Below are 27,059 nucleotides of genomic sequence, written 5' to 3' on the forward strand. Positions count from 1 at the left end.
TAATATTCCATTGTATATATATACCACATCTTTTTTATCCATTCATCTGTTGATGGACACTTAGGTTGCTTCCATGTCTTGGCTATTGTAAATAGTGCTGCTGTGAACATTGGGGTGCATGTATCTTTTCAAATTGTGGTTTTCTCTAGATATATTCCCAGGAGTGGGATTTCTGGATCATATGGTAGCTCTATTTTTAGTTTTTTAAGGAACTTCCATACTGTTTTCTATTGTGGCTGCACCAATCTGCATTTCCACCAAAAGTGTAGGAGGGTTCCCTTTTCTCCACACCCTCTCCAGCATTTATTGCTTGTAGATGTTTTGATGCTGGCCATTCCTCCTGCTGTGAGGTGATACCTCATTGTAGTTTTGATTTGCATTTCTCTAATAATTAGCGATGTTGAGCATCTTTTCATGTACTTATTGGCCATCTGTATGTCTTCTATGGAGAAATGTCTACTTAGGTCTTCTGCCTATTTTTTGACTAGGTTGTGGGTTTTTTGTTGTTGTTACTGAGTTGTATGAGCTGTTTGTATATTTTGGAAATTAAGCCCTTTGTCAGTCACATCATTTGCAAATATTTTCTCCCATTCCTTAGGTTGTCATTTTGTTTTGTTTATGGTTTCCTTTGCTGTGCAAAAGCTTATACGTTTGATTAGGTCCCATTTGTTTATTTTTGCTTTTATTTCTATTGCCTTAGGAGACTGACCTAAGAAAACATTGCTGGGATTTATGTCAGATAATGTTTTGCCTATGCTCTCTTCTAGGAGTTTTATGCTGTCATATTATATTTAAGTCTTTAAGACATTTTGAGTTTATTTTTGTGTAAGGTGTGAGGGAGTGTTCTAACTTCATTGATTTACATGCAGCTGTCCAGCTTTCCCAACACCACTTGGTGAAGAGACTGTCTTTTCTCCATTATGTATTCTTGCCTCCTTTGTCAAAGATTAATTGAGCATAGGTGTGTGGGTTTATTTCTGGACTCTCTATTCTGTTCCATTGATCCATATGTCTGTTTTTGTGCCTATACCATGCTGTTTTGATTACTGTCGCTTTGTAGTATTGTCTGAAGTCTGGGAGTGTTATGCCTCCAGCTTTGTTCTTTTTCCTCAGGAATGCTTTGGCAATTCTGGGTCTTTTATGGTTCCATAGAAATTTTAGGATTATTTGTTCTAGTTCTGTGAACTGAGCCTTGTATTTGGTTTCCATAATCTTCTCTTGATTTGCATGTTACCAATCTTGAAATTTCACACTAGCCAATCAGAATTTGGAGAGCTTATTCTCAAAATGAAAATGTTTGTGTACTTGTTGGGGAGGGGTGGTACTCTATATTTTGTGTTTTAACTATTTTATAATTCTACTGTTGTAGTTACTCACTATCCATTTTACCACAATTGCGCTCAATGCCCTTAGGATAAATATGAAGGATTTACATCATAACCAAACAGAAAATAAGTGGTATATATAATCATGTCCTCTCCTACAAGATAGATCCACTAGAACACAGTTACTTCCATCCAGGAATTAACATAATTTAATCATTTGTGATACTTGCTAATCAGGGTCTTCTTAGGTTTAGAAAATAGCCTGTTCAAAAATGCATTTTTATGAACTATAAAACCATTCTTGATCTCCATTCTCTACCCTGTGTTAGCAATAACTCAGAAGTGTATGATATCACTAACTCTTCCCTAATACTCCTGTGGATGTATCTGGTTCAGGATATCAGAGAAGAAGCTAAACCAAACCCATATGTTTCATTTTGTTGCCTTTTCTAAGCAATGGGTCAAAGAAAAAAATAAATAAATCTGATCAACTATGTCATCTCCACATGGTACATTTAAGAGTGCTGTTTTATGTAAGCCTTGCCATGGTGTACTACAACCTTCAGAATTAAATTGTCCTGAAATACTGAATCTTTTTTTAAAATTTAAGTATAGTGGACTTTTATTGTTTTGCCTTGCTTTTTATTTTTTGAATAAGCATATTCCTAATGTCTACTTTCAATAGGCAAGTTTATTAAAAATTACTTGTCAGTAGGACGGAAGAGAGTCAGTGCTGGCAATATTCACAGAGGATTAGTGATGGGGAGAGACAGCCTCCAACAACTTTATTTAATAAGCTGATTGTTACATAACAGCAAGATGATCTGGGTGTTGGTTCATTCTATATGCAGTCCTTTGAAGGCATGTACCTAAGCCTTCAAAAGATGATATAGTTATAAATAATTATAATTATATTATAATAATTATAAATAAATGCCTTACCTGGTTATTTCATAATTTCTAAAGTATTATCATATGTATTTTTAAAATGTAGTGCTAGTTTTGACAGGACCTAGTAACTGGAATGAAAAAGCAATCCTTAGATTTAATTTTCTTCTGTAAAATCCGCATGTGTGTATACACATACATATGCACATGCATACATATACATATACCCAAATATATATAACTTAGAATATTAAAATCTCACCATCTATTTTTTGAGTAGCTTTAAGTTTGATTGTGAGGTAATCTGCAAAAATACTTTTGAGCACCCTACCACCAATCCATCTGTTCCATCCTCAGAAATGAGCATTGAAACATTAAAAAAAACTTTTTTGCCAGCCTGTGTGAAATCTGTGGGAAGAAAACAAAACATCATGTTTCTCAAGTATTCTGAGACTTATTTACTGAGTTCACTTGGCCTATGTATTCCTTTTCATGTCAGCACATATGTCCTTATAATTGTCAGGACTCACCAGTTTCTGTTTAGTGTGATTATTTTACATTTCTTCCCTAGTTCTTACTCTTGTTTCCCTCTCAGTACGTTATTCTGTGTCAGCTGTTGACAGCTTCATTGGAACATTCACCATAGGCCCAATCCTCTTATCCTTAAATATTGTCTGTCTCCCTCACTGAAGATACAGGCATCATGAAAACAGATACTTTGTTTCATTTATCTCTCTCTCTCTATCCTCAGTGCCTAGAACAGTACCTGGCACACATTAATATTTCTTAACTCAATTAATGCATATATATCTGCTGTTCATAATAGCATATAAACACCAAACCATAACTGCAGCAAGTGTTTGGATAAGCATCTTCTAACTGAGGCCTAAGGACAACTTTATCCAAGACAGCAACAACAGTTGTGTAGCATTCAGCCTTTTGTGTCTATACATACAAGTTTATGCATACACTTTGTAAAGAGTTTTTATTGTGGACAGAATTTTTCTTCCTAAAAGTAGTTTAATTTTTAATTGTCTTGTGGAATTTAGGAATCCTGGAGCTCATCCAAGGCAGAAATTATGTCTTATTCATTTTTGGACCCCAAAACGTAGCTCATTGTTCAGCATACAACAGGCATTTAATAAATGTTGTTGAGCTGAAAAATTAAGAAGCCTCTTTTTAGTTTCTTTATTCATCTCATGAAGACCTCACTGCTCTTAAGACTTCTGATAAAATGAAATTTCAGTGATATATTAAAAAGTAGTAAATATGAAGTGCTGAATTAAAATTCAATAACAAGTGTTCCTCTAGTGGTATCAACATCATTTCCACCCAAAAAGCACCAAGCCAGTCTTTCCTAAGAGTGCTAAGATTCACCTTGTAGTACAAATTCAACCCCTTTCTTACTACAAATGACCTATAGACTAGATTTTAATTTTGACCTTTTACTAATGATTAGAGTCATTTTTAAAAGGTTATTTGTCATGAAGTTAACTTCTTGACTTACAGTTTATAATTTTCTGGATCGTGTGTATATATCATGCTACTGAATTCATTTGATCCATTTTTTTTTTCATTTCTGCTCCAGTCCCTTCTTTACTTCCCATAGTTGAGGTGATCATTACATTGTAGGCTTTGTCAAAATAAAGTTGTGCTTTAAGTGACTTATTCTTAAAATTAAAGCTTAAATTTCCATGGATGTGATTTTGTCCATTAGAGAAACAACTTTCCTCCCTCCCTTTTCAAGATATTCTAAGTATCTGATGCACAGTTAACACCACTTGGCATAAATGATGAAACGTATGAGTCACTTCAAAGAAAGTCATCTTCCACTTGACAGGGGAGATAATCTCCTAGGAGAAAAACTTCTCAAACACAGTTTTTTCCTAAAAACGTTTCGATCAGATTATTCCACAACTTAATGATGTTAACTATACTAGTGATTCCAAACATACTCAAGCTAGTTTGGAAGGTTGATTCTTCCTTACTTTCTTATTTGGGAAAATATATGGATCATAGCTCAGGATTGACCAGTGGGAAACTGTCAGGTGAGTTTAAAGATTTTGTGATTTGATAATCTGATGCAGTGTAAACAGTTATCCAGAATAATGAACACAGGGAGTGACCTAGTGGGACAAAAGACGGAGATTGAAATAGTGCTTTGCTTCAGGCAGTTCCCTACATTGGCAATAGCAACTCTACTGAAAGAGGAAAGAACTAAGATTTATTTTTAAATTACTATTGTTCATGGAAATAAATTTTCAAGATCTAAACAGAGGTTAAAATTGTATATGCTCGTTTTGTCTTTGGAAAAACCTAATACCCTTGTATTTAGAGACAAATTTCCAAAGTATACTACTACTGAGATGTGTTTCCCTTTGGATCATTAAACTTAAAGGAGATTCATCAAAACTAATATTTCATAGTAAAACATATTTTGACAGGCAAGGTCTATAATTTTTTCCCTTCTCAGGACAAATTATATCTGATATTGTTTAAATATCTCCAAAGGAGCATTTGTTCTGAAGAAACAGAACAGCAAAAATATTTGGAGTGCTTTTACATTTAGAGCAACAGAATTAATAGGGCTTTGGTCATCTCAAAACCCTTTATGTTACAGATGTTAACAGGTTTGCCCAAGACTTTTCTAGTGAAATAGCATCTTTAGTGTGGGAGCAGTCTGTACTACAGCAAATTATAGCTCATTGAAGACTCCATGTGTTAAGAGTAGCAAAAAAACACACCCTTTATCTAGGATTATTCCATAAATTCTTATACATTTTAAAATAACTATTCCCAAGAAAATAGTTAAGTATAAAGTATAAAAAATTCAGTTGCAATGTTACTGATTTTAATATTTGTTTTTTCAGGTGGCTTAACAGAATTAATATGCTGACTGCAGGATATGCAGAAAGAGAGAGGATTAAGCAAGAACAAGGTAAAGAAATACTTTTTTTTTTTACTATTGTGTTACACTTCTTTTTTCTTGCTGTTTTCCTATACAGTGATTCACTGCCATCACTTGAGAGAAAATGCGTATGTCAGTCTGTGGTTATTTCTCTTCTGTGCACTTTGAATCCAAACCATAGCATCTTATGGGTAAGGTTTAGTAAATTAAACAGGAAATAAACTCAAATTTTTGGAGCAGCTAATGTGGAGCTCATTGCTGTTTGTTGCCATCTTCTTTAGTCTACTTCCTATGGAGGAAAAAAAATCTTAAAGATTAAAAAGCCTAGGGTGGGAGGGAGGGAGATGCAAGAGGGAAGAGATGGGGGGATATATGTATATGTATAGCTGATTCACTTTGTTATAAAGCAGAAACTAACACACCACTGTAAAGCAATTATACTCCAATAAAGATGTTAAAAAAATAAATTAAAAAACCTAGAATTGGTCCTTTATATTGACCCAAGTCAAGGTCCTTGGTGGTGAGTTGTTTTTTCTACTTAGTGGTTTCACAGACATTTAAGTGCTCTTTTATGCAAAGAGCTCAGATGAATGATCCCTTCTTCCATAGATTATCTCATTTGCTTGTGTTCTTCAGTTCTGTTACTATGTTAGCTCTGTGATCTTATGGAACTTGCCTTAGTATTGACCTCACATTTATGAAATACAGTATCCTGATGCAAAATTGAAATCTTAACAAAAGTTGTGGTCACCGTTCTAAAAGTAGCTTCAGGGCTTCCCTGGTGGCACAAAGGTTAAGAATCCGCCTGCCAATGCAGGAGACACGGGTTCGAGCCCTGGTCCAGGAAGATCCCACATGCCGCGGAGCAACTAAGCCCATGCGCCACAACTACTGAGCCTGCGCTCTAGAGCCTTTGAGCCACAACTACTGAAGCCCGCGTGCCTACAGCCCGTGCTCCACAACAAGAGAAGCCACCACAGTGAGAAGCCCGTGCACTGCAACAAAGAGTAGCCCCTGCTCGCCGCAACTAGAGAAAGCCCGCGCACAGCAACGAAGACCCAACGCAGCCATAAATAAATAAATTTATTTAAAAATAAAAGTAGCTTCACATTTCCCAAAGAATGTTTGCTATACATCCCTTGGAAGCATAAATAGTTCTTTGAAAACTTTTGAGACATCCTGAAGTTAAAAGGATTCCACACATTGATACACATATTTCTAGTTGTGTCTCCAGTGGACATAGCCTGTTGGTCAACATGAAGATTCTGAAAACCTACTGTTTCCTCACGGGGAAGACTTTTTAAAACATCTCAAAACTGACGGTTAGAGAGATGTAAAGAAGATAACCAGATTCCAAAACCAATCTTTCAGCAAATATTTAGGTCAGGGGTCAGCAAACTTTCTGTAAAGATCCAAATAGTAAATATTTTAGACTTTGCAGGCCTTAAGGTTTCTGTTGAAACTATTCAACTCTGCTATAGACACATGAAGGGAAGTGGCTGTACTTCAATAAAGCTTTATTTACAGACACTGAGATTGAATTTCATAACATTTTTCACATTTTGAAAAATATTCTTCTTTTGATTTTTTTTATCCACTTAAAATGTAAAAACCATTCTTGATCCACAGGCTGTATAAAAACAGGCAAAGAGCCTCATTTGGCCTGCAGGCCACAGTTTATCAACCCCTGGCTTAGAGCCATGGGGTGAGAGAATGGGGGTGACTAGAGCAGTGAAGGGTGAGGAGATAGGGCAGGAAGATTTCCAAGAAAGAGCAAAATATGGTTACTGCCAATGGGAATTCAGCATCTTATTGAGACTCTAAAAAATTCACACTTGAAATTGCCTAAGAAAAATTAAAGAGCAACATAAAGTAAATGAGTACTAATTTTTGCACCACATGCAACTGATTTAAAAAATTGCTAAGTGGCTGCAAAATTTTTTTAAAAACCTGAGAAGGAGGCAGGATTAATGAGGAAATACTTGGAGAAAGTAATCAGTGAGCCTGATATAAAGTTAGCGGTGAAGAGGCAGAGAAGGTATTTTGTTAAATATTAAAGTGTTTCTGAATAAGGCCTTCAGCTAACACTCTAATTGTATTAAGGTGAAATAAGCACCCATCCTGCCTGAAATTACATTGAATTCTAGTAGAAAAGATACTCTTAGTACAATATGGAAAGTGAAACATGGGAAAGTACAAACCAAATTCCATGGGAATGAGGCTGGAGAGATTCCTTCTAGGAGGGAAATGGGAAAAAAAACATTATGTGGACTCATTATCTGAACTGGTTCTCGCAGGATGAGAAGTAATAAAATAAAACATTCCTGGGAGTGGAAACAGCATGAGTACTTCCACAAATAACATGGAAACCATCTCTATCAAATCACTGTGCACAGGCAAATCCCGGCCAGGACTATGAAGTGTCAGGCCAGTTATTGTCACATTTCTTCATTGTTAAAAGTTTATTCTCCACTTTCATACTTCTACTTAATTTATAGGCCTACAATTATAGTAAGGGAGCTAAATACACAAACACACACACACACACACCAGCCTTCCTTTTCAAATTACTTTAAAAAGCATGAAAACTGTTCTTTAAAAGTGCATATAGATTTATTTCTCAGTTTTTTAAGATGCAAGAATTAGAAGTGTGGGCAATGTGCCAATAGGAGAATGAATCTTGAAAAAAGTCAGTTTGCATGAATAAGGAACCTTGGATTTTCAGGCTTCTGTATTTTATCACTCGACATTGCTTTGAAGCTGAGCATGGCCTTGATTTTAGTGGATTTCCTTTGTACTTGGCATTATATAACCAAATTTCATTATGGATGAAAGAACTGGTAAGTCATATTGCACATGCACATTCCAAAAAATACTCATTCCATGGATTCATGCTGCCATAGTCTGTCATGTGAGTATTTATTCTAGTGCCTACTGGAACGTGGTTGACAATCATAGGTAGAAGCTAATAGTTACAGTTCAGGTCTCTACAACCAGAATCTCTGAAATAATTTAGATTTCCACCTAGAGTATACATTCATCAGGTACTCTAACATAGGTCAGAAACATATTAGACTTCCTACCTTATGCAGGATTAGGTCTTACGTATTCTATATAGACAACTACTGGATGCATGTGTCTGTTCCACACTTCTATAGAATTGTTTGACATCTAAGTACCATTCTCAGTAGTGAAGTTAAACTTGATACAAAATATAGCTCTTTGAGAACTGGGAGTATTTCAGAAAGATGCAGAGGAATAACTGCCAAACACTTTCTATTTAAATACTCAGTACAGCTTGGAAGTGACTCTTTCATTGACTTAAATAAAAGTTTAGTGAATTGCTGTCTTTAACTACAGAAGTATAAAGGATATGGGGTTCTTTTTCATTATGCATTGTTTTACTTAGAGAAAACAGGGTTACACTAAATTCTGCCAAGATCATAATTTAGCTAATTGTCTGCTAATCATTTTTCTATATTTTTCCAGCTTCAAATCAGACATTCATGACACATTATTTTCAATCACACACGAGGTCTTTGTAAAGCTTTAATTACATAAAAGTGAATGAAATACATTGTATTTCTTTGATAGTTCTAGATGAAAAAGTCAATTTCAAATTATCCTTTTGTATCAACATGAGAAATAAAGTAGAAATTTTCCTCTTCTATTGATGGCACTGTTTATTCATGATTAGTTACTTGTAAAATTGAATATCACTGCAAGAGACATTAAAAGTATCCATTTATTTTGTGCTAAATAGAGAGCTAAGAAAAATAAATTAATTTGCTCTTAGAATGAAAATCAGACTGGTTTCAGCCTCTGGGCAGCAGTGTGCCTGTAATTTTCCACACAAACCCAAAATGCCTAAATTTTCTGTGTAGCCTCTTCCCTGGCATTGCTCTCTCAAAGACACACAGCTTAGTGTGTGAAATGAAGTTAATTTGCAAAGTGGTATTTCAGCCTTTTCTTAGGCAACCCAAGAAAACTTTGGTTTGATGGTGTTTTTTCTTTAATAAACCAAGAATTACATCAAATAAAGGATTAGAATTCTTCCTAATTTAGCGGGGGTTGCGGTGGGGGGGGGGCTGAGGAGAGAGAGAATCTCCTAAATCTGTCACTTGTAATGATAGCTGTAGGGATCTTGATAAAATGGTGATCATCTCCTTCTCAGTGTGCTCATAGGACCCCTTGAGGTGCTAACTCCTTGAGACCCAAGGTCTCAGTGCAAAGGTGAAGGGGGAGCTCAGCACAGGTGCCATAGTTTCTGGAAATAGTGGGAAGGGTAAGAGCAGAATGATCTTCACAAGCCTACTGCTTGGGAGCAGGGTGAGGGGGTGCTTAGTACCTCCACCTCCAGCAATAATTTCCCAGTAGTATTTCAAGCTCCCACAAAACTACCCAACTGAGGCCCCAGAGCTCCAGAATTCACTTTTCGTTGCTGGAACTTGCTACAAGAAAAAACTAATGTCTAAGAAGATGAACACTAGGCATTTATCTCCTGTGTGATCTGGGTCAGACTGTCCTGGCATGCTACCTACAAATCCACCCAATATTAGGGATCTTAATATTTATTGAGTGCTTTCAAGATGCAAAGCGCTTGAATATATGTTACCTTAGTGGCCCACTCACACAACTCTGAAAGGTGGTTATTATTAGCCCCCTTTTACAGATGACAAAACAGACTCAAAGAGATTAAGTAACCATCACAAGAGCACAGAAATGGTAATTGGTACAGCCAAGCACTGAACCTACATCTGCGCGAGTATATAGTTCATGCTTTTCCCACCAGTGTTTACTGGGTCCGTTTCTGGGCAACTACATCAATTCATATTTGAGGGGGAGACTTAGTATGCTGCCCATCACTGGTGTGACCCAATGTAAAAACCAGATCTCAAATTTAAGTTAACTAGTGTTTGCTTATCCTTTACTCAAAGGGAATAATTAAAGTAGGAATTGGATTTTCAGAGACCTTGTATTTTGAGGCCTGAATATAATAATCTCTATTGCTAAAGAATTTTGAGCAGCAGGAGGAGGGGGGCTTGAAGGATCATGAATATATGTCACATTAAATTCTCCCGCTAAGTCGTACAGAGAGTCCCAGTGACTTGGCCCTTCGAGGCTTAGAGCAAGGCAATTTCTTAGTTCAAACCACAGTTCTACTACTTTCTATTTGGCATATTATAGTAAGTACTCAGTAAATGTTAGCTGTACTTATTAATCAGCACCACAAGGAAAATATATAAAAATATTACAATATGGGAATTCCTGGGTGGATAAGGGTACCTGTAAAAATATGTGCCATGATTTTTCACCTACATCTGAATATTAGTTAAGGTTCTTTTGTGATTTAGATTTTCATAAGAATAAGGAAACTTTTGTTTTAATAACTTTTCTTTTATCATTTGAAATTCATATGGATAATACTTCTAGGTTTTTCCTTGTAAATCACATAAAGAATTAACCCAGCAGTTACAGGGTGGTTGAGATATTGGTAGAACAGATTCTGATGATTGGCCTTTGTGCTGTATTTTACTTACTTGACTAATGTATCTCTCGGAGTTTTTCCCCTTCCCTCTTGCCTGAGGTCTGCCAAGTCACTTTGTCTAGAGGCTTACATTTTCTACCCTTTTAAGTAGTTCTAGAAGTTTGGAACTTACAGCCCACATCAGCAGATTTGCCCTTTTGCATTTGGCAAGAATCAGGGTTTGCCATGTGTTTCCAAGTAGAGGTGGGAGTATGGTGTTATAGAGATTCATGTCAGCATGACTCTGGAAACAGCGACTGTTAGATAACCAGTGAACTGAAGCCACAGAAGAGGATTGAGAACATTATGTTTGAAGCTGTTTATACCTGTAGAGATCTACAGCAACCTATGTATTTCTTTTTTTTTTTTTCAACCTATGTATTTCTTCTTTGAGTGTTCATCTTTAGGATAAAATGATACACCTTTAAGAGGCATCATGTGACATCATTCATTAATTGAAGCTTTAAGTAATTTGGTCTGGAATCTAAAATACCCTAAACCTTATTTGACTTATGCAGTGTCTTTGTCTTAACTCCTTCTTTTTTTTTTGACGATGACAACAACAGAGCAAAATTTAATTTGTAGTGTTTGCCAATTTCCATGGTATAAATACTCCCACCACGGCTGATTCTGAACTCCCAATGCAATATGAACCGTTGGCAAAATTCCCGAAAATTTAATAATCAGCCTTCTCAGGCTGTGACAAGTCAGCTCCAGCACCCCACTGGAGGCATATTGCCCTACCTAAAATTGTGGCTATGTGTAATTGCTTGCTTTAAAAGGAGGTTGGAATTAGGTGATTGTACTCTTCCTTCCTCCTCAAAACCCAACTGAAAATAAAAGTTGGTGGGCCTGGAGTAGCGAGTGCTGGGGAGCAGGGTGTCAGAATGGAATTTAAACTTCCTTTTGTTAGCTGGTAGTGTGTGTTCCTGAAAATATGGCTAGAAACTTTTAATGGGATGTTGATGTATCCATGTGTGTGAATTTTCAGATTACTGGAGTGAGAGTGACAAGGAAGAAGCAGATACTCCATCAACACCCAAACAGGACAGCCCTCCACCCCCCTACGATACATACCCACGGCCTCCCTCCGTAAGTTGCCAGTAGGAATATACTCAATATAGCATCAGATTCTTTGACCTGAGACATCCCCTTTGTATGTTAAAAAACATTATGTAGTTAATTACATGTCAGACCTTGGTGTTTTTAGGGGGAAAGAAAACAGGGAGTCTAAAAGCAATAAGGGAAAAAAATTTTGAGTATACAAAGAATATTTAATCAGGAGAAGCAGTCACCACAGATTCCACACTAGTAAATATCTTACCAGTTTTATTAAGAAAACATACCATTTGTGTCAGAGTAGCCTTCATGAAAATATCAACAACAAAAAAAAGTCTTCTTAGAAAAAGATATATAAATTGACCTTATCTATTCTACACTAACAAAGTTAATTCCTATGTCCTTTAGAAGCAATTGTAAAAATTTATATTATATCTGTATTGAACATGTTTTGGCATGTAGCTTTTCAGGCAGCCATGGGGTCTGGTTTAATGTATATGTGTTTATGTGGTGCTCTTCTTCTTAAGACTTCTTAAACCTGTGTAAATTATTCTGTGTATAGACTGTACCTTGATCTTTACAACTGTCCTGGTTTGTTTCATGCCCATTTCCCATCAGAATTACCGAAAGAGTCTCAATGTTGTCACATTTTAGGCAATACATTGCATGGTCACAGTACCATAAGAGTCAATTCTGCCTATCTTGAGACTGAGTCTTCCAAATAGGAAATGGAAGCTGGATTTAAGTGACAATAGCAGCCACCTAATTCTACCTCCGTATTACTCCAGGGGATTTTTAACAAGAAGGGTGCTATGCAAGATGTTCATATAATTCTAGGCCACTTCTCAACCTTGGCTGTGCATGAGAATCACCTCTGGAATGTTTTAGAAATGCAGATGCTCAGGCCTCATCCAGAGATATTAAATCAGAATATTTGGGACTGCAAACAGCTCACTGGACTGGACTGTGAACTTTTTGAGAACAGGGACCCCATTCTATTCATCTGTACATCCCTATGGCCTGGCACAGCACTGGTACTTATTTATTAAGTGCTCAATAAATATTTCTGAAATGAATGAATGAATACTTTTGGCTAAGGACTAAAAGGGAAGTCACATTTTTAATTGAAATGTTTGATGACAGTATCTCTTACCTAAGGGAAAAAGGAGAAAAGTAGACAGAAATGCAGAATTGTTCCTCTCCATATACACATTTCCTTAATAGATGCTGCAGTGTACCAAGTGCAACAGACAAATGAAATAATGAAGTCAGTAACAAGGTATAGTTTATATCATATTTTCCCTCTTTCCCTAAAACATCAGGGTCTAAATAGTTCCTTTAAAATATTTGTAAACGTGGGAGAAAGGGAAACTGCAGCTTGACCAAACCGCTCTTTAATCATAGCAACTTGTGAATTTCAAGAAGGAAACTACTCACATTGTGATTAACATGTGGGAAGAAAAACTGGCTGCCCACAGAAGATGCCACTTAACTTCTCCTTTACCCAGAGGGGAAGGTGTACTTTCACCTTAGTCGGGCTTTTCCTGGCCACAACCTCAGCCTCAATCGTAATGATCACATCTAACAAATCTGGCTCCTCCTGCCTGGAAGGGGCCTGGGCTGGTCTGCTAGCCCCCAGAGCTAGAGTAAGGCTTGTCCCGGTAGGGGTGCCTGCAAGTCTTTTATAGCATTCACTTGATGCCTGTCCTTTTTCTTGGTTGTGCTTTGTGCTGTAACATATATTCCCAAACTTTAAATTCCAAGGAGAAGAATATTCCATTTTTCTTTTGTGTTTATGTGCTCTGAAGTGGCTATGCTCAAGGCAAATGCTAATTCCCATCAGGGTGTAATCTCATCCTTCCTACATTTTTAACTCTCTAGAAAGTGCCACAGAACTGACAAGACTATAAGAAAGCTTATCCTTGACACTCTAGGAGGAGACATTCACCTATGAAGAAGAGGAAGGCCTGTGTCCGATTAGAGGCACCTTGTTTTCACATCCAAAATCCTGTCTCCTTGCTCTCATCCCCAGACTCCATAAAATCTGGAAATACGAATTTGGCAACAATTCTTCAGGATTTTGAATGCATAGAGATTTCAAAACTTAGGATTTTTTTTTCTTTTTAGTTGCTAAATATTTCTTACATAGGCACTCACGTTGCCTTATACTTTGTTGTAAAAGTTTGCACTAGTATGTCACATTTTTCACGAGAGCCCAGCGTAGCTGTATTTCAATACATCCACGTTTCAGTCTCTTAAAGTGTCAGCTGGGGCCTGACTTTGAGATGGTGGAAATCAAATGTGTTCCTTGGTGACAGGCATGGTCTGCTGTTTCTGTGGAGACTGATCAGAGGCTCCTTTCCACAGATGAGTTGTGCCAGTCCTTATGTGGAAGCGAAACACAGCCGGCTCTCCTCGACAGAGACCTCTCAGTCGCAGTCCTCCCATGAGGAGTTTCGCCAGGAACTGACTGGGAGCAGTGTGGTGTCCCCCATTCGCAAGACAGCCAGTCAGCGCCGCTCCTGGCAGGATTTAATCGAGACGCCCCTGACGAGCTCAGGGTTACACTATCTTCAGACTCTGCCCCTGGAGGATTCCGTCTTCTCTGACTCCGCGGCCATCTCCCCAGAGCACAGGCGGCAGTCCACCCTTCCAACTCAGAAGTGCCACCTACAGGATCACTATGGGCCGTACCCCTTAGCCGAGAGCGAGAGGATGCAAGTGTTAAATGGAAACGGGGGCAAGCCTCGAAGTTTTACTCTGCCTCGAGATAGCGGGTTCAACCACTGCTGTCTGAACGCGCCGGTTAGTGCCTGTGACCCGCAGGATGACGTGCAGCCCACAGAGGTGGAGGAAGAGGAGGAGGAGGAGGAGGAGGAAGGGGAGGCAGCAGGGGAAAACATAGGAGACAAAAGTAAGTATGCTGATGGAGATTCTCAGCCTGTATACACACATTCCTAACCTTTTCAGACTTCTTATTTTAAGAAAATAGAATTTTGTTTCCCTTTTTTCTTAAAATAATGGTTTTGCTGCATAGGAAGTCAGGTATCCCTTGGTGTCCCACTTTCAGAACTTGAGTAAATTGGGGGAAAAAAAGATGAGTAATGAAGCCTACATCCCAGGACACCCACAGCTAGAGCAAATAATTTTTTTTTTTTGGCCCATCTGCCTTTTAAGGTTGATGGCATTCATTTGTTTTTCTTCCTCCTCTTATCCACTTTCTTCTCACTTGCATGCATCATCCCTTTGGTCCACAGTTGTTGCCCCCTGAGTTTGGGTTAAGAAGCTATAAATGCTTCAAGCAGGGTGTTAGCAGAACCTTGGTTGAATAAGTAAGTGAATACACATACACACACTCACACATACATACATATAAAACTTCCCTTTTCACCATGAGAAGATTGAAAGGAAAAATCCAAAAGAATTTTTCGAAGAAGAAATTTTACATAGCATTTCTATCAACTTCAAATAGCAGAATCTGTTTCTAGAAACCAATTTGCCAAAAGCATCCATTTACTTTCTTGGTATGTATGTTGATTGCAAAGCTCAATTTATGTGAATCAACTCTTGAGAGAGACAAGTCATTAAGTAACCCTCTGATTGGCATTAAAAGAATATGTTTACTAGTTATCAAGTTATTTATCCAACATGCCATACCAAGCTTCTGTTTATAACTAATGTGATATACCAGTCCAGAAACCCAGGCTAGTTTAAGAGAAAGGCTATAACTCAGTTATTTTACTTAGAAAGAAAATCTAGTTCTGGCTGTAAGACTTGAATATAAAATACCCCCAAAAATAGTACAGAAGAAATAGTATGAAATCTCTTTATTCAAAATGAAGTATGGGCCAATTAGTGCAGATGACCCAAGCCGGTGCTGATGAAACCACAGTTACTGCTTTGGTCCCACTAGGGCATTAGACTTCTCTTTTTAAAGGATACAAACAGACTGTATTCTTCGGCCCATTTCACACAGTATGGAGACTTTGATTACAGGGTATATTAGTGTAAGTCCTTCTTTACAACTGGAAAAACAACTCAAAGCTCACAGGCTACCAGCGGGTCAGAAGCCTCATGTCAATTTGAAGCTTGGCTCATTTAAAATGAGGGTTACTTTGGAGATAATCGACAAGAAAATACAGTGGACCTTTTCTACTATCAAAATATGAGTTGCTTATAATAAAATTCATATGTTAAAGCAGTTTCCATGTAAAGTATATTTTAGCCATAATCTCCATGAGGAGCCTTATAAAAGGTATACTGTTGGTTCAGGAAAGGTGATGACCTGCCACGCCCTCACAACATTCACGTCTATTAGAAATTATAGAAGAGTCTTGTGGAGGAAAGATCTAGGAACCCTGTTAGGCCTCTGTAGGAGTTCTGGCAAGCACGATAATATATTTTTAATATTAAGATGATTAGTATAAGTTGTTTCCTAAAACTTAACTAAGGATGCATTAGAAACCTCCTTTCCACTGTTGTCCAGGTGCTGCACAACTGCTACAACTAAGTATGTGAGGTTTATTCAGCATTCTACAAACGCATTGGGGAAAATACTTCATCTCTGCCATTTTAAAATAAATTGTGTTGAAATTAGGCACAACCCTCTGAAATAGAGAATCCTGTTCACAACACATTCCATCATTGCCACGGGTACAAGTCTTTGAGGCTGTCTTTTTCAACTGGCTAGATACTTAGCAGTTCCTCCTGGGCGTTGTGTAGGGAGGACTAGAATGGAGAATACGTGCCCTAGGACCTGAAAGGCAAACCTAGCCCTGGGCTCACCCTTCCTTCAGGCTCCACTAGCCCACAGAGCATCCCTAGTTAGATGGCGTTCGATTATTTTTTCTTCTAGTGTCTGTTTTTTGCTGTTTTGTTGATTGGATGTATTTTTAGCCATACAGATGTACTCCCAAGTTGGTGGGTTTTTCCTTTAGGTTCCCAAATGAGTCAAGTGGGCAGTTATTCAATACTTTCCATCTTTTTCAGCAGGCTCTCTCTTTGTGGAATGATTGCGATAAGGCAGAACCACCCTAGGAAGTGTGTCGGTAAACTTGGTATTATTGCACATTCTGTCTTTGCGGTTCGATATCGTGGGGTAGTTCGCGTTATTTCAGTCGGATCTGTTTCACTAAAGGTGGCCTTGCACTACCTTGCAGGGCCCCATTTCTTTCTGGGTATTTTTCTATAATCTTGCCACTTGATGTCTCAGTGTCCTTTAAACCATTCTCAACAGGGCAGTACGTTTCATGCTTGCCTGGAAGATGCTTCTTAACTTAATGGAGTACATGTTCGCCTTCCCAATGATGGTTTTTCTGCATTACTGTTTCTAATATTTAGGAGTGTGCAATTTGATGAGCACCTCCTTTGGGAAATATCAGCTCTAAAATCAGTGTTTTCAAAAGAATCTTCAAGGTCTAGTTAAGGAGTGTCTTGTTCATGACTGCCCTGAGTCGGCCATTAGGAGTAAGTATTCCAGGCTGCTTATTCAAATCAAGCTGTTTGGTGTTCTGTCAGTAGGGTCAAAATTATACATGGGAAAGAAGCACACTTACAGCGTGCCCTCCGCCCGGAGCTCCCACTGTGCTACCGCTCCGGTCAGCAGGCTCCCGTGCTTGTTAGAATCAAAGACCAGCAGTGGTGTGTTACTAACTGTCCTGCTCGAGGCCAGCATGCACTGTGACCTACTAAAGTGAATTTGCACTAATCAAGTACAGACCTGCAGAGCAAATAAGTTTCACGTCCCTAGCTCCAAACATTTTTCTCAGTTTGCCAAGAAATTAAAAATACGAAGTGCCAGGCAAGTGAGCAGAAGGAGCCATGGGAGAAAATATGAAAATATAGCTTATCTTCAGCTTTAAGGGTGAAGAATTACGTCACCAACCAAACCCCTTTCATGATCTATATTATATAGTGCTTATGAGTTTACAGAGCAATCTAAGAAGCAAGATGTACCTAAATCTGTGACCTAGATGTTTTTTCATTTTCTTCGTACAGGTGGAATTTGGCCCTGCTTCTGAGGTGTAAATGTAGTCTTCTTTAGAGCATACTTCAATCTCCGTTCTCATGGTTGAACTACCTTTTGTCTTATTTTGAAATTCAATTCTTTAACTGAGTCATACTGTGATTTTTCTGAGGCTGAACTCATTTTAGTCTAAAGTGGATGATACTAAAAGTACACAGATGAGACCTGTTGTGTTTTCCTTTGACAGAAAAGTCAGCTTGAATATTAATTATCCTGACCTACTTCACTGGCATTTGGGAGAAGACAACTAATTTCCTATTATCCCAATTAGCAGTTTCGAAGCTGACTGAGGTATAGGCCTTATAATACCTCAGTGAGATTAAATTATAAATTGTGTCAGCCTATGCAGCTTTCAAGGAGTATCAATCATAAAAGTGTGGGACAAAATATAAAGATATTATATTTATTCTTTATTCAGAAATCATCTGCCATAACACTAAAATACGGTTTTGGTTAATGCAACTTGAAGTCTGCTTCTAATAGTTCTCTTTCCTTTGCCATACTAGGCAGTTTAGATGAGGTTTTTGAAAGCTTTATCCCCTAATCCTGCTGATTTCCCTCTTGGCAGTTAAAAGAGTCCTCTTTTCTAGCCATGCATTCTTGGTGCCACCATGTACTCAATGAAGTTATAATGTGCTCTTTTTCATTGTCTTAGGGATAACCTATCAGCATTCTTACTTAATTTACACATTTATTAACTTGGTCTTAGAAATCTAAAGCAAAACCTAGGGTTTTTTTTTTTTAGGGGGCTGAGGGTGGGGAAGATAAAACGTTACCTAGTAGCTACAGTACATATCAGATTATCTGGCTAAGATATTTACTGATGCTTTCAAAATGAAATCTGCCAAGAAATGTATTTTAAATTTATTTTTTTTAATCTAACATCCATTGCACACCATCGGTAACTTAAGAGCTGTACAAAATGTGCACCTCAGTGCCCTAATATCTTAAATTATATAGGCAGAGAGCCTAGATAATGACTACCAATATCGTGCAGAAGAAGATAGATTAATCTTCTTCAGTCATTTTAAGGGTCTTAGAGTAATTTCCTGAAGAGTTTCTAAAAGCCATGAGTTTTATTTTTAAGAACATTCAGGTAGGAAGTATGTGGGCCAGGGGAAGATATTCCCCGAATATGGAATTGTGTTAAAGGAAAAAAAGGAGCAAGCTGAAAATAAAGAAAAATGTTGCAGCACTTTTTACTGTTTTATTTATTGTCTAGATAAATTATGTTCAAGCACGAAGAGTTTGGAAGAGCATAATCATCAATAATATCTTAAATTATAGTTCAGGTCTAAAGGGAATAGATGGAAAAGATATACAAGCAATGTGAATAAAAAGACATGAACCAAAAAGTCAGAGAAAGAATAGTAGAGAACCTTAAATATGTCACTTTTGTGAAGTTTAAGGGCACCATTCTTCGCTGGTTATGTAACAAGTATATATTAAAAAAAAAAAGGAAAAATCTAGAAAGCAGTAAACAAATATTCTCTTAATACTGTATTGTCTGATTTTGAAGAAAGATTGTTAGGGAGACAGAAAACACTAAAGACTGGATATAAAGTAGAATGTAGCTATAATTTCAATATTGGTTACAGGTTGTATTTTTAATCACACCTCCCTTGCTTTTTGTCTTAAATAATGAGGAAAAGCTAATTATCTAACTTACTGAAAGTTCAGAGGTGGGGTTGTTCTGGAGTAAATGTCATGGCTCTGCAGTGTCAGGACTCAGTTAACTTTTCTGTAATGCCAGCAGCTCTGAGCATCACTTCTCATAAGATAGCATCCAAAAGAGCCAAAGACCAGGCCGTATTCTTATTCCTTTTTGTAAAGTCAAAACTTCCTGGATCCTTCTGGCAGACTTGGCCCTAGATTTCATTGGCCAAGGCTGCATCATATGCCCCTGCCTAAACAGCAAGGGAAATGGAATGATTATGAGTTTAGACTAACCTTGATTTGTTATTAAGATCATGAAGAAAAGGAGTATACCAGACTGCCTATCATTACTATCTACATGAGCCTCTCTACTATTATGTATGTTATATCCTCAAATATATTTGTTCCAGTAATGTTTCACTCTTTCAGTGTGTATATGCAAACATACACCCCAGATCACATCATTTAAAAGTCTTGGCCCTAACGAAATGTTAGATAACAAAAGGGGGGTATATATTATATAACCCTGAAAATATAGCAAGTTAGATATAATTATTGTTGACCTTTGAAATGAATAAGCATGTTTTCCTATAAACACTAAGTGATCAGAGGTTAGACTACAGCCTCTGGAGACATTCCTCTGTTCACATCCTTGCTTTGTCACTCTACCACTTCCAAGTGGTATGACTGATCAAATTATTTAACACCTCTAGACCTCAATTGCTTCGTTGTTAAATGATGTGGTAACAGTACCTACCTTTTGAGGTTGTGTGAGGATCAAATGAGGTAATGCCAGAAAGCACTTAGTTTCCATTTCTGACACTGTAAGTCTATCCAATAAATGTTTTATAATTATGTAATTTATGTAGATTTCATACAGATTTGGATTTAAGCAAAAAGGGCAATTACAATACTTAAATAGTGAATTAGTCCTGGCAAACCTCACTAAATAACATTTACCTGACTACATGACCTAACTTTGTTCAGCTCCAGCTACTGAGTTGAACCATATGAATTGAGGTTTTTGTAGCTCAAAATGATGAAATATCAGCAATTTTGTATATTTCAACACAATATATTAGCTGTGCTCTAGGAGCTAAAATAGAAATGTCCCTCATTTCACATTATTATCACTCACTCTTCCTTTCCTTTTTGACTTTAGACATTTGGGAACTCAAAAGAAACTTTGTATTCCAAATAGTAATAACCTTCTCATATATATTTATTGAAATATGTATTTATAGACCTTGCCACTCAGGTTCAGATATTTTCCCCTTGGAGAATTCTACCCTAACAACCTGGTCTGACCTAGATGCCCCTTCTCCCGCCTACCCCACCACTATTCATCCTTGAGTATGTTACCCTGTTTTATAATCTTCGCAGCTTTACAATTTGTGTATAATATCAAATATTGTTTGCTGATTTATTTTCCATTTCCACTCACCAGAGTATAAGTTTCTTAAGAACAGGGATTTTATTCCTGTCTTGTATACCCAGTGCCTAAAACATTATATGGCCCATAGTAGGCCAGGCACTATTGGATGAATGAGTCAGTGAGTGAATGATTAGTAGCTAAACCCTTTTATCACTTATTCTTTTCCATTTTATTATATAGTAGTTAAAGCTAAAGTTATTTTTTATTCATTGTGTGACATAAAGTCAAAACATGGCAAAATTCTTTATTTGGGGTATTTTGTAAAGGGGAGGACAGGACTGCATGTGTTCAGCATATCCTCTTCATGCTGGGTACCACAGAGCTAGGATACTAATAACTAGAATCACTGATCTTTGTATTATGGCTCATTTATAGTCACTTTCTCTATGCTGAAACCATTTTCTTACTGTTCTATTCCCATTTCAAAGATGAAGGCCACAGAATATGACATGTGAGATAAGCAATTCATTGTTAGAAACTGGATCTTCCAGCACCCCTAGGCAGTTGATTTTCCTACCAAAATCTGCTGCCAATCGAAGGAAGTCTGGCTCCCTCAGAAGTCACTCATCACCTAGCTTCATCCTGATTCATTTGTAAAACGTGTTGAAATTGCAACTTGTACTTTAACGAATAACCAATAGCCCGCATCAGCCAGGAAAATGTTCTCAGAAGTTTTATAATAAGTAATGAAGCCAGATTCAATTGGCAAAAGAATGAATTCTAGATGCTACAGTCATACCAGCAGAAGGTGTGGACAGATAAGAGTTAAAGCTCACATAAAAGGATGACAACCCCTCACCAGTATAGGTAAGACAAGTTATGATTTACAGTTTGTTTTACCAAGAAATATGATTAGATTCAGCCATACTGCTACTTGTTACTATTTTCACACATCAAAAAGGCAAACCACTTCCTTCAGATCAGTGGTAGCACATAGTCAGTTTCTCAGCAGAGTTTGTTCTAGCTCATTTTATGAGAACCTGTTCTAAGTTTAGACTCCTTTTACCTCGGTCACCCTTGCCAGAGAAAGCTGAAGGTCACAAATGCCTCCTTTTTTTCCCTCTACATATGAAGTCTACCTCCTGTGGTTACCAACTACTGGAAGATAGTAGGTTAAAAACATAATAGGAATGTACCATAAAACATGCCTTGGAAGTTTTTAAACTTCCCTACATGTTTTTCTTTTATTGTTTAATTGAAATGTAGTAACTTGCTTGTTGCTAAATAAACAAACAAATTAATTAATTAAAAAACAGTGATGACTGATGAACATAGATGCAAAAATCCTCAACAAAATACTAGCAAACAGAATCCAACAGCACATTAAAAGGATCATACACCATGATCAAGTGGGGTTTATCCCAGGAATGCAAGGATTCTTCAATATACGCAAATCAATCAATGTGATACACCATATTAACAAATTGAAGGAGAAAAACCATATGATCATCTCAATAGATGCAGAGAAAGCTTTCGACAAAATTCAACACCCATTTATGATAAAAGCCCTGCAGAAAGTAGGCATAGAGGGAACTTTCCTCAACATAATAAAGGCCATATATGACAAACCCACAGCCAACATTGTCCTCAATGGTGAAAAACTGAAACCATTTCCACTAAGATCAGGAACAAGACAAGGTTGCCCACTCTCACCACTATTATTCAACATAGTTTTGGAAGTGTTAGCCACAGCAATCAGAGAAGACAAAGAAATAAAAGGAATCCAAATCGGAAAAGAAGAAGTAAAGCTGTCACTATTTGCAGATGACATGATACTATACATAGAGAATCCTAAAGATGCTACCAGAAAACTACTAGAGCTAATCAATGAATTTGGTAAAGTAGCAGGATACAAAATTAATGCTCAGAAATCTCTTGCATTTCTATACACTAATGACGAAAAATCTGAAAGTGAAATTAAGAAAACACTCCCGTTTACCATTGCAACAAAAAGAATAAAATATCTAGGAATAAACCTACCTAAGGAGACAAAAGACCTGTATGCAGAAAATTATAAGACACTGATGAAAGACATTAAAGATGATACAAATAGATGGAGAGATATACCATGTTCCTGGATTGGAAGAATCAACATTGTGAAAATGACTCTACTACCCAAAGCAATCTACAGATTCAATGCAATCCCTATCAAACTACCACTGGCATTTTTCACAGAACTAGAACAAAAAATTTCACAATTTGTATGGAAACACAAAAGACCCCAAATAGCCAAAGCAACCTTGAGAACGAAAAATGGAGCTGGGGGAATCAGGCTCCCTGACTTCAGACTATATTACAAAGCTACAGTAATCAAGACAGTTTGGTACTGGCACAAAAACAGAAATATAGATCAATGGAACAGGATAGAAAGCCCAGAGATAAACCCACGCACCTATGGTCACCTTATCTTTGATAAAGGAGGCAAGCATATACAGTGGAGAAAAGGCAGCCTCTTCAATAAGTGGTGCTGGGAAAATTGGACAGATACATGTAAAAGTATGAAATTAGAACACTCCCTGACACCATGCACAAAAATAAACTCAAAAGGGATTAAAGACCTAAGTGTAAGGCCAGACACTATCAAACTCTTAGAGGAAAACATAGGCAGAACACTCTATGACATACATCACAGCAAGATTCTTTTTGACCCAGCTCCCAGAGAAATGGAAATAAGAACACAAATAAACAAATGGGACCTAATGAAACTTAAAAGCTTTTGCACAGCAAAGGAAACCATAAACAAGACCAAAAGACAACCATCAGAATGGGAGAAAATATTTGCAAATGAAGCAACTGACAAAGGATTAATCTCCAAGATTTACAAGCAGCTCATGCAGCTCAATAACAAAAAAACGAACAACCCAATCCAAAAATGGGCAGAAGACCTAAATAGACATTTCTCCAAAGAAGATATACAGATGGCCAACAGACACATGAAAGAATGCTCAACATCATCAATCATTAGAGAAATGCAAATCAAAACTACAATGAGATATCATCTCACACCGGTCAGAATGGCCATCATCAAAAAATCTAGAAACAATAAATGCTGGAGAGGGTGTGGAGGAAAGGGAACACTCTTGCACTGTTGGTGGGAATGTAAATTGATACAGCCACTATGGAGAACAGTATGGACGTTCCTTAAAAAACTACAAATAGAACTACCATACGACCCAGCAATCCCACTACTGGGCATATACCCTGAGAAAACCATAGTTCAAAAAGTGTCATGTACCAAAATGTTCATTGCAGCTCTATTTACAATAGCCAGGACATGGAAGCAACCGAAGTGTCCATCGACAGATGAATGGATAAAGAAGATGTGGCACATATATACAATGGAATATTACTCAGCCATAAAAAGAAACGAAATGGAGTTATTTGTAGTGAGGTGGATGGAGTTAGAGTCTGTCATACAGAGTGAAGTAAGTCAGAAAGAGAAAAACAAATACAGTATGCTAACACATATATATGCGGAATCTAAGGGAAAAAAAAAAGGCCATGAAGAACCTAGTGGCAAGACGGGAATAAAGACACAGACCTACTAGAGAATGGACTTGAGGATATGGGGAGGGGGTGGGGTGAGATGTGACAGGGTGAGAGAGTGTCATGGACATAGATACACTACCAAATGTAAAATAGATAGCTAGTGGGAAGCAGCCGCATAGCACAGGGAGATCAGCTCAGTGCTTTGTGACCACCTAGAGGGGTGGGATGGGGAGGGTGGGAGGGAGGGAGATGCAAGAGGGAAGAGATATGGGAACATATTGTATATGTATAACTGATTAACTTTGTTATAAAGCAGAAGCTAACACACCATTGTAAGGCAATTATACTTCAATAAAGATGTTTAAAAAAAAAAATTCTTGTATGAATTTGTTTTTCTCATATGTCTTTTTCCTGTAACTCAGTGTGAGTAGCGAGGTGAGGTATGGTTTAGTTGGTTTCAAGTTAGTGTATTTCCTCAGAAATTTTTTTAACATCTTTATTGGAATATAATTGCTTTACATTGTTGTGTTAGTTTCTGCTGTATAACATTTTTTGATGTGACCTTAGTTTATAATACAAGCAGCAGTCTTGTGAGATTATTTACATACCACCTCAGAACCCAGCCCCTATCCCAGCATATATCACCCTAGAAAATGCAGCAGTTACATGTTGACTATTTCAAAAACGATGGAAGAAATGTGAGAAGGAAGAAGTGACAATGGCTGTATATGCACGCTTACACCCTACACACACACACTCATAGTCATGTGTCAGAAGCTTCTTGCCTACCTGCCTAATGCCTTAGTGCTCTATGACTTTTGCCCACCCTCCTTTATGGGGGTCTTCCAGTAATGTCGACTTATCCCAAAGCTCTGTGATGAAAGCAGCTAAGCCAGAGCCAACTAGCTAAAAAACATAGCAAGTCAAGCCTTCAAAAGCCAGAATGTAGAACTCAGAGATGGGCTTCAGAACCACTGCGTCCGGTGGTCAGAGTTTTTTCACACGTGACTTTGGTGTTAAACCTTTTACTAAACCATCTCCCTTACTTCTTTTTTCCAGCGTTCTCACTAGTTCCATTCTTCTGGCCTCCCAGACTTTCTTATGTTTAGCCATAGGCACCTTAGACCTAATATTTGGTCTTAATGGCTCAATCTATTACACTCTGAAATTTTTCCTTTAATGTGAAAATATTCTCATTAATATAACATCCAATAAGGGAAAAGTACCTATTACTATGTATTTTAAATGCAAAAGTGACAGTTGGTCATTAAAAAATATTTTAAATATTTAAACCTCATCTTTGAGAACTTCTAGAAGGTTCTTGTCTCAGGTATGTACTATGACAACTTCATATATACTTGTTTCTATTACAAACACAGAGTATACCAATAAAATCAACTTTCTAGGCTATTTCACAGAAACTTAGAGTACTTGAAAATAAGAGTGACAGTTATTAAACTCATGGATTCATTTCACAGCTATAAATTCTTTAACATTCTTAGTCATGGATTCCCTAATATTTCAATATCTACATTTAGCCTACTAAAATGTAAACTAAACGTCCATTTTGTACTTTTAGTTTGCTGTTATCAATATATACTCTAATTAGTTCTAAGCATGAATTTATTCATTCATTCAAGAGACATTTACTGTTTATTTACTACGTGCCAGGTACTATGCTAAGAGTATATCAAGCTCTTCCATAAGTCTACTTACAACAAAAATTTGTAAATAATCTTTGAAAAATAAGAAAAATCTTTCTGATAACATAAAGGAGAGCAAATAGTTCAGAGTATGCAGCCTCTTTGTTACGTTGTGCCAATAATTTCCCCTAATAACCAATTGATAATATTATAAAAATGATTCTTTGAGAGATAGCACAAGGTATTCTATGTTCACTTTAAGGTACTTATCACTTATACAAAATTTATAAAACTGGTTAGAATCGGATGAGATCACTTTTAGAGCTACTTCTGATTTGGCTCATTCCTTAAACATTATGGTTGGGGCAGATACATCCTGGTTACTCAGATATGCTGATTAACTCAAATCAGATGTCTAAAAATCCCCATTGATTTCTATAAAATTAGGAAGTATTTTCTCAATCATCAAAGAAATATCAATCTATGGTCAGTATAACATTATATATAGGCCACGATATTATACTGACTTAATACTATACTGACCACAAGATAAATATTTCTTTGATGATTGAGAAGATGCTTCCCAGTTTTATAGTACAACTAATATGGAATTTGATTATCAGAAAAACCTATTATTAACCAAATACAGAAAATTATACTGTATTTTGAATGTCTATTTTAGGGAAATTTGAACCTTAACATTTTAAACAGAGTTTTTCACTTTCTTCCACATTTATAATACCATATCTTCCATGATTTTGAATCTGATATATTTATTGTGCTATTTCTCTTTTGATAAATTATCTGTAGAGTTTATTGACTTAATACCCAAGATCTATTCATTTAAGACCTCTGAATTTTCTCATCCATGACTTTATTGGTTCCTTTCTCTTAATATTTTCCTTAAATTGTTGTTGTTGTTGCCCTGATTTTGAGTCTATTCTGTAACCTTATGAAATGGGTATTTTAAAGCAGTCATTCACTTTAGGATTCTTGGTGAGAAAAAATAGCCCATAACTTCAATACCACTAAACTTAAACTTTACTCTTTTTCCTCTAGCATCTCTGCTGTTTTCTCCTTGTTCTTTAACAATGCCAACAAACA

General features: G+C 37.0%; 1 protein-coding gene across 4 annotated transcripts in view; it reads left to right on the forward strand.

Annotated features, from left to right (window-relative positions):
* The window catches only part of CNKSR2 (connector enhancer of kinase suppressor of Ras 2), a 259,346-nt gene that overhangs the window by 200,411 nt on the left and 31,876 nt on the right, over positions 1-27,059 (forward strand). For all 4 annotated transcript variants that reach the window (XM_036840306.1, XM_036840307.1, XM_036840308.1 and 1 more), the window contains 3 exons: positions 5,084-5,151; positions 11,640-11,740; positions 14,075-14,621. In XM_036840306.1, coding sequence (XP_036696201.1) covers positions 5,084-5,151; positions 11,640-11,740; positions 14,075-14,621 — 716 coding nt within the window. The remainder of the gene's footprint in view (positions 1-5,083; positions 5,152-11,639; positions 11,741-14,074; positions 14,622-27,059) is intronic.

The sequence above is a fragment of the Balaenoptera musculus genome, chromosome X, assembly GCF_009873245.2.
Source record: "Balaenoptera musculus isolate JJ_BM4_2016_0621 chromosome X, mBalMus1.pri.v3, whole genome shotgun sequence".
Classification (NCBI taxonomy): Eukaryota; Metazoa; Chordata; class Mammalia; order Artiodactyla; family Balaenopteridae; genus Balaenoptera; species Balaenoptera musculus.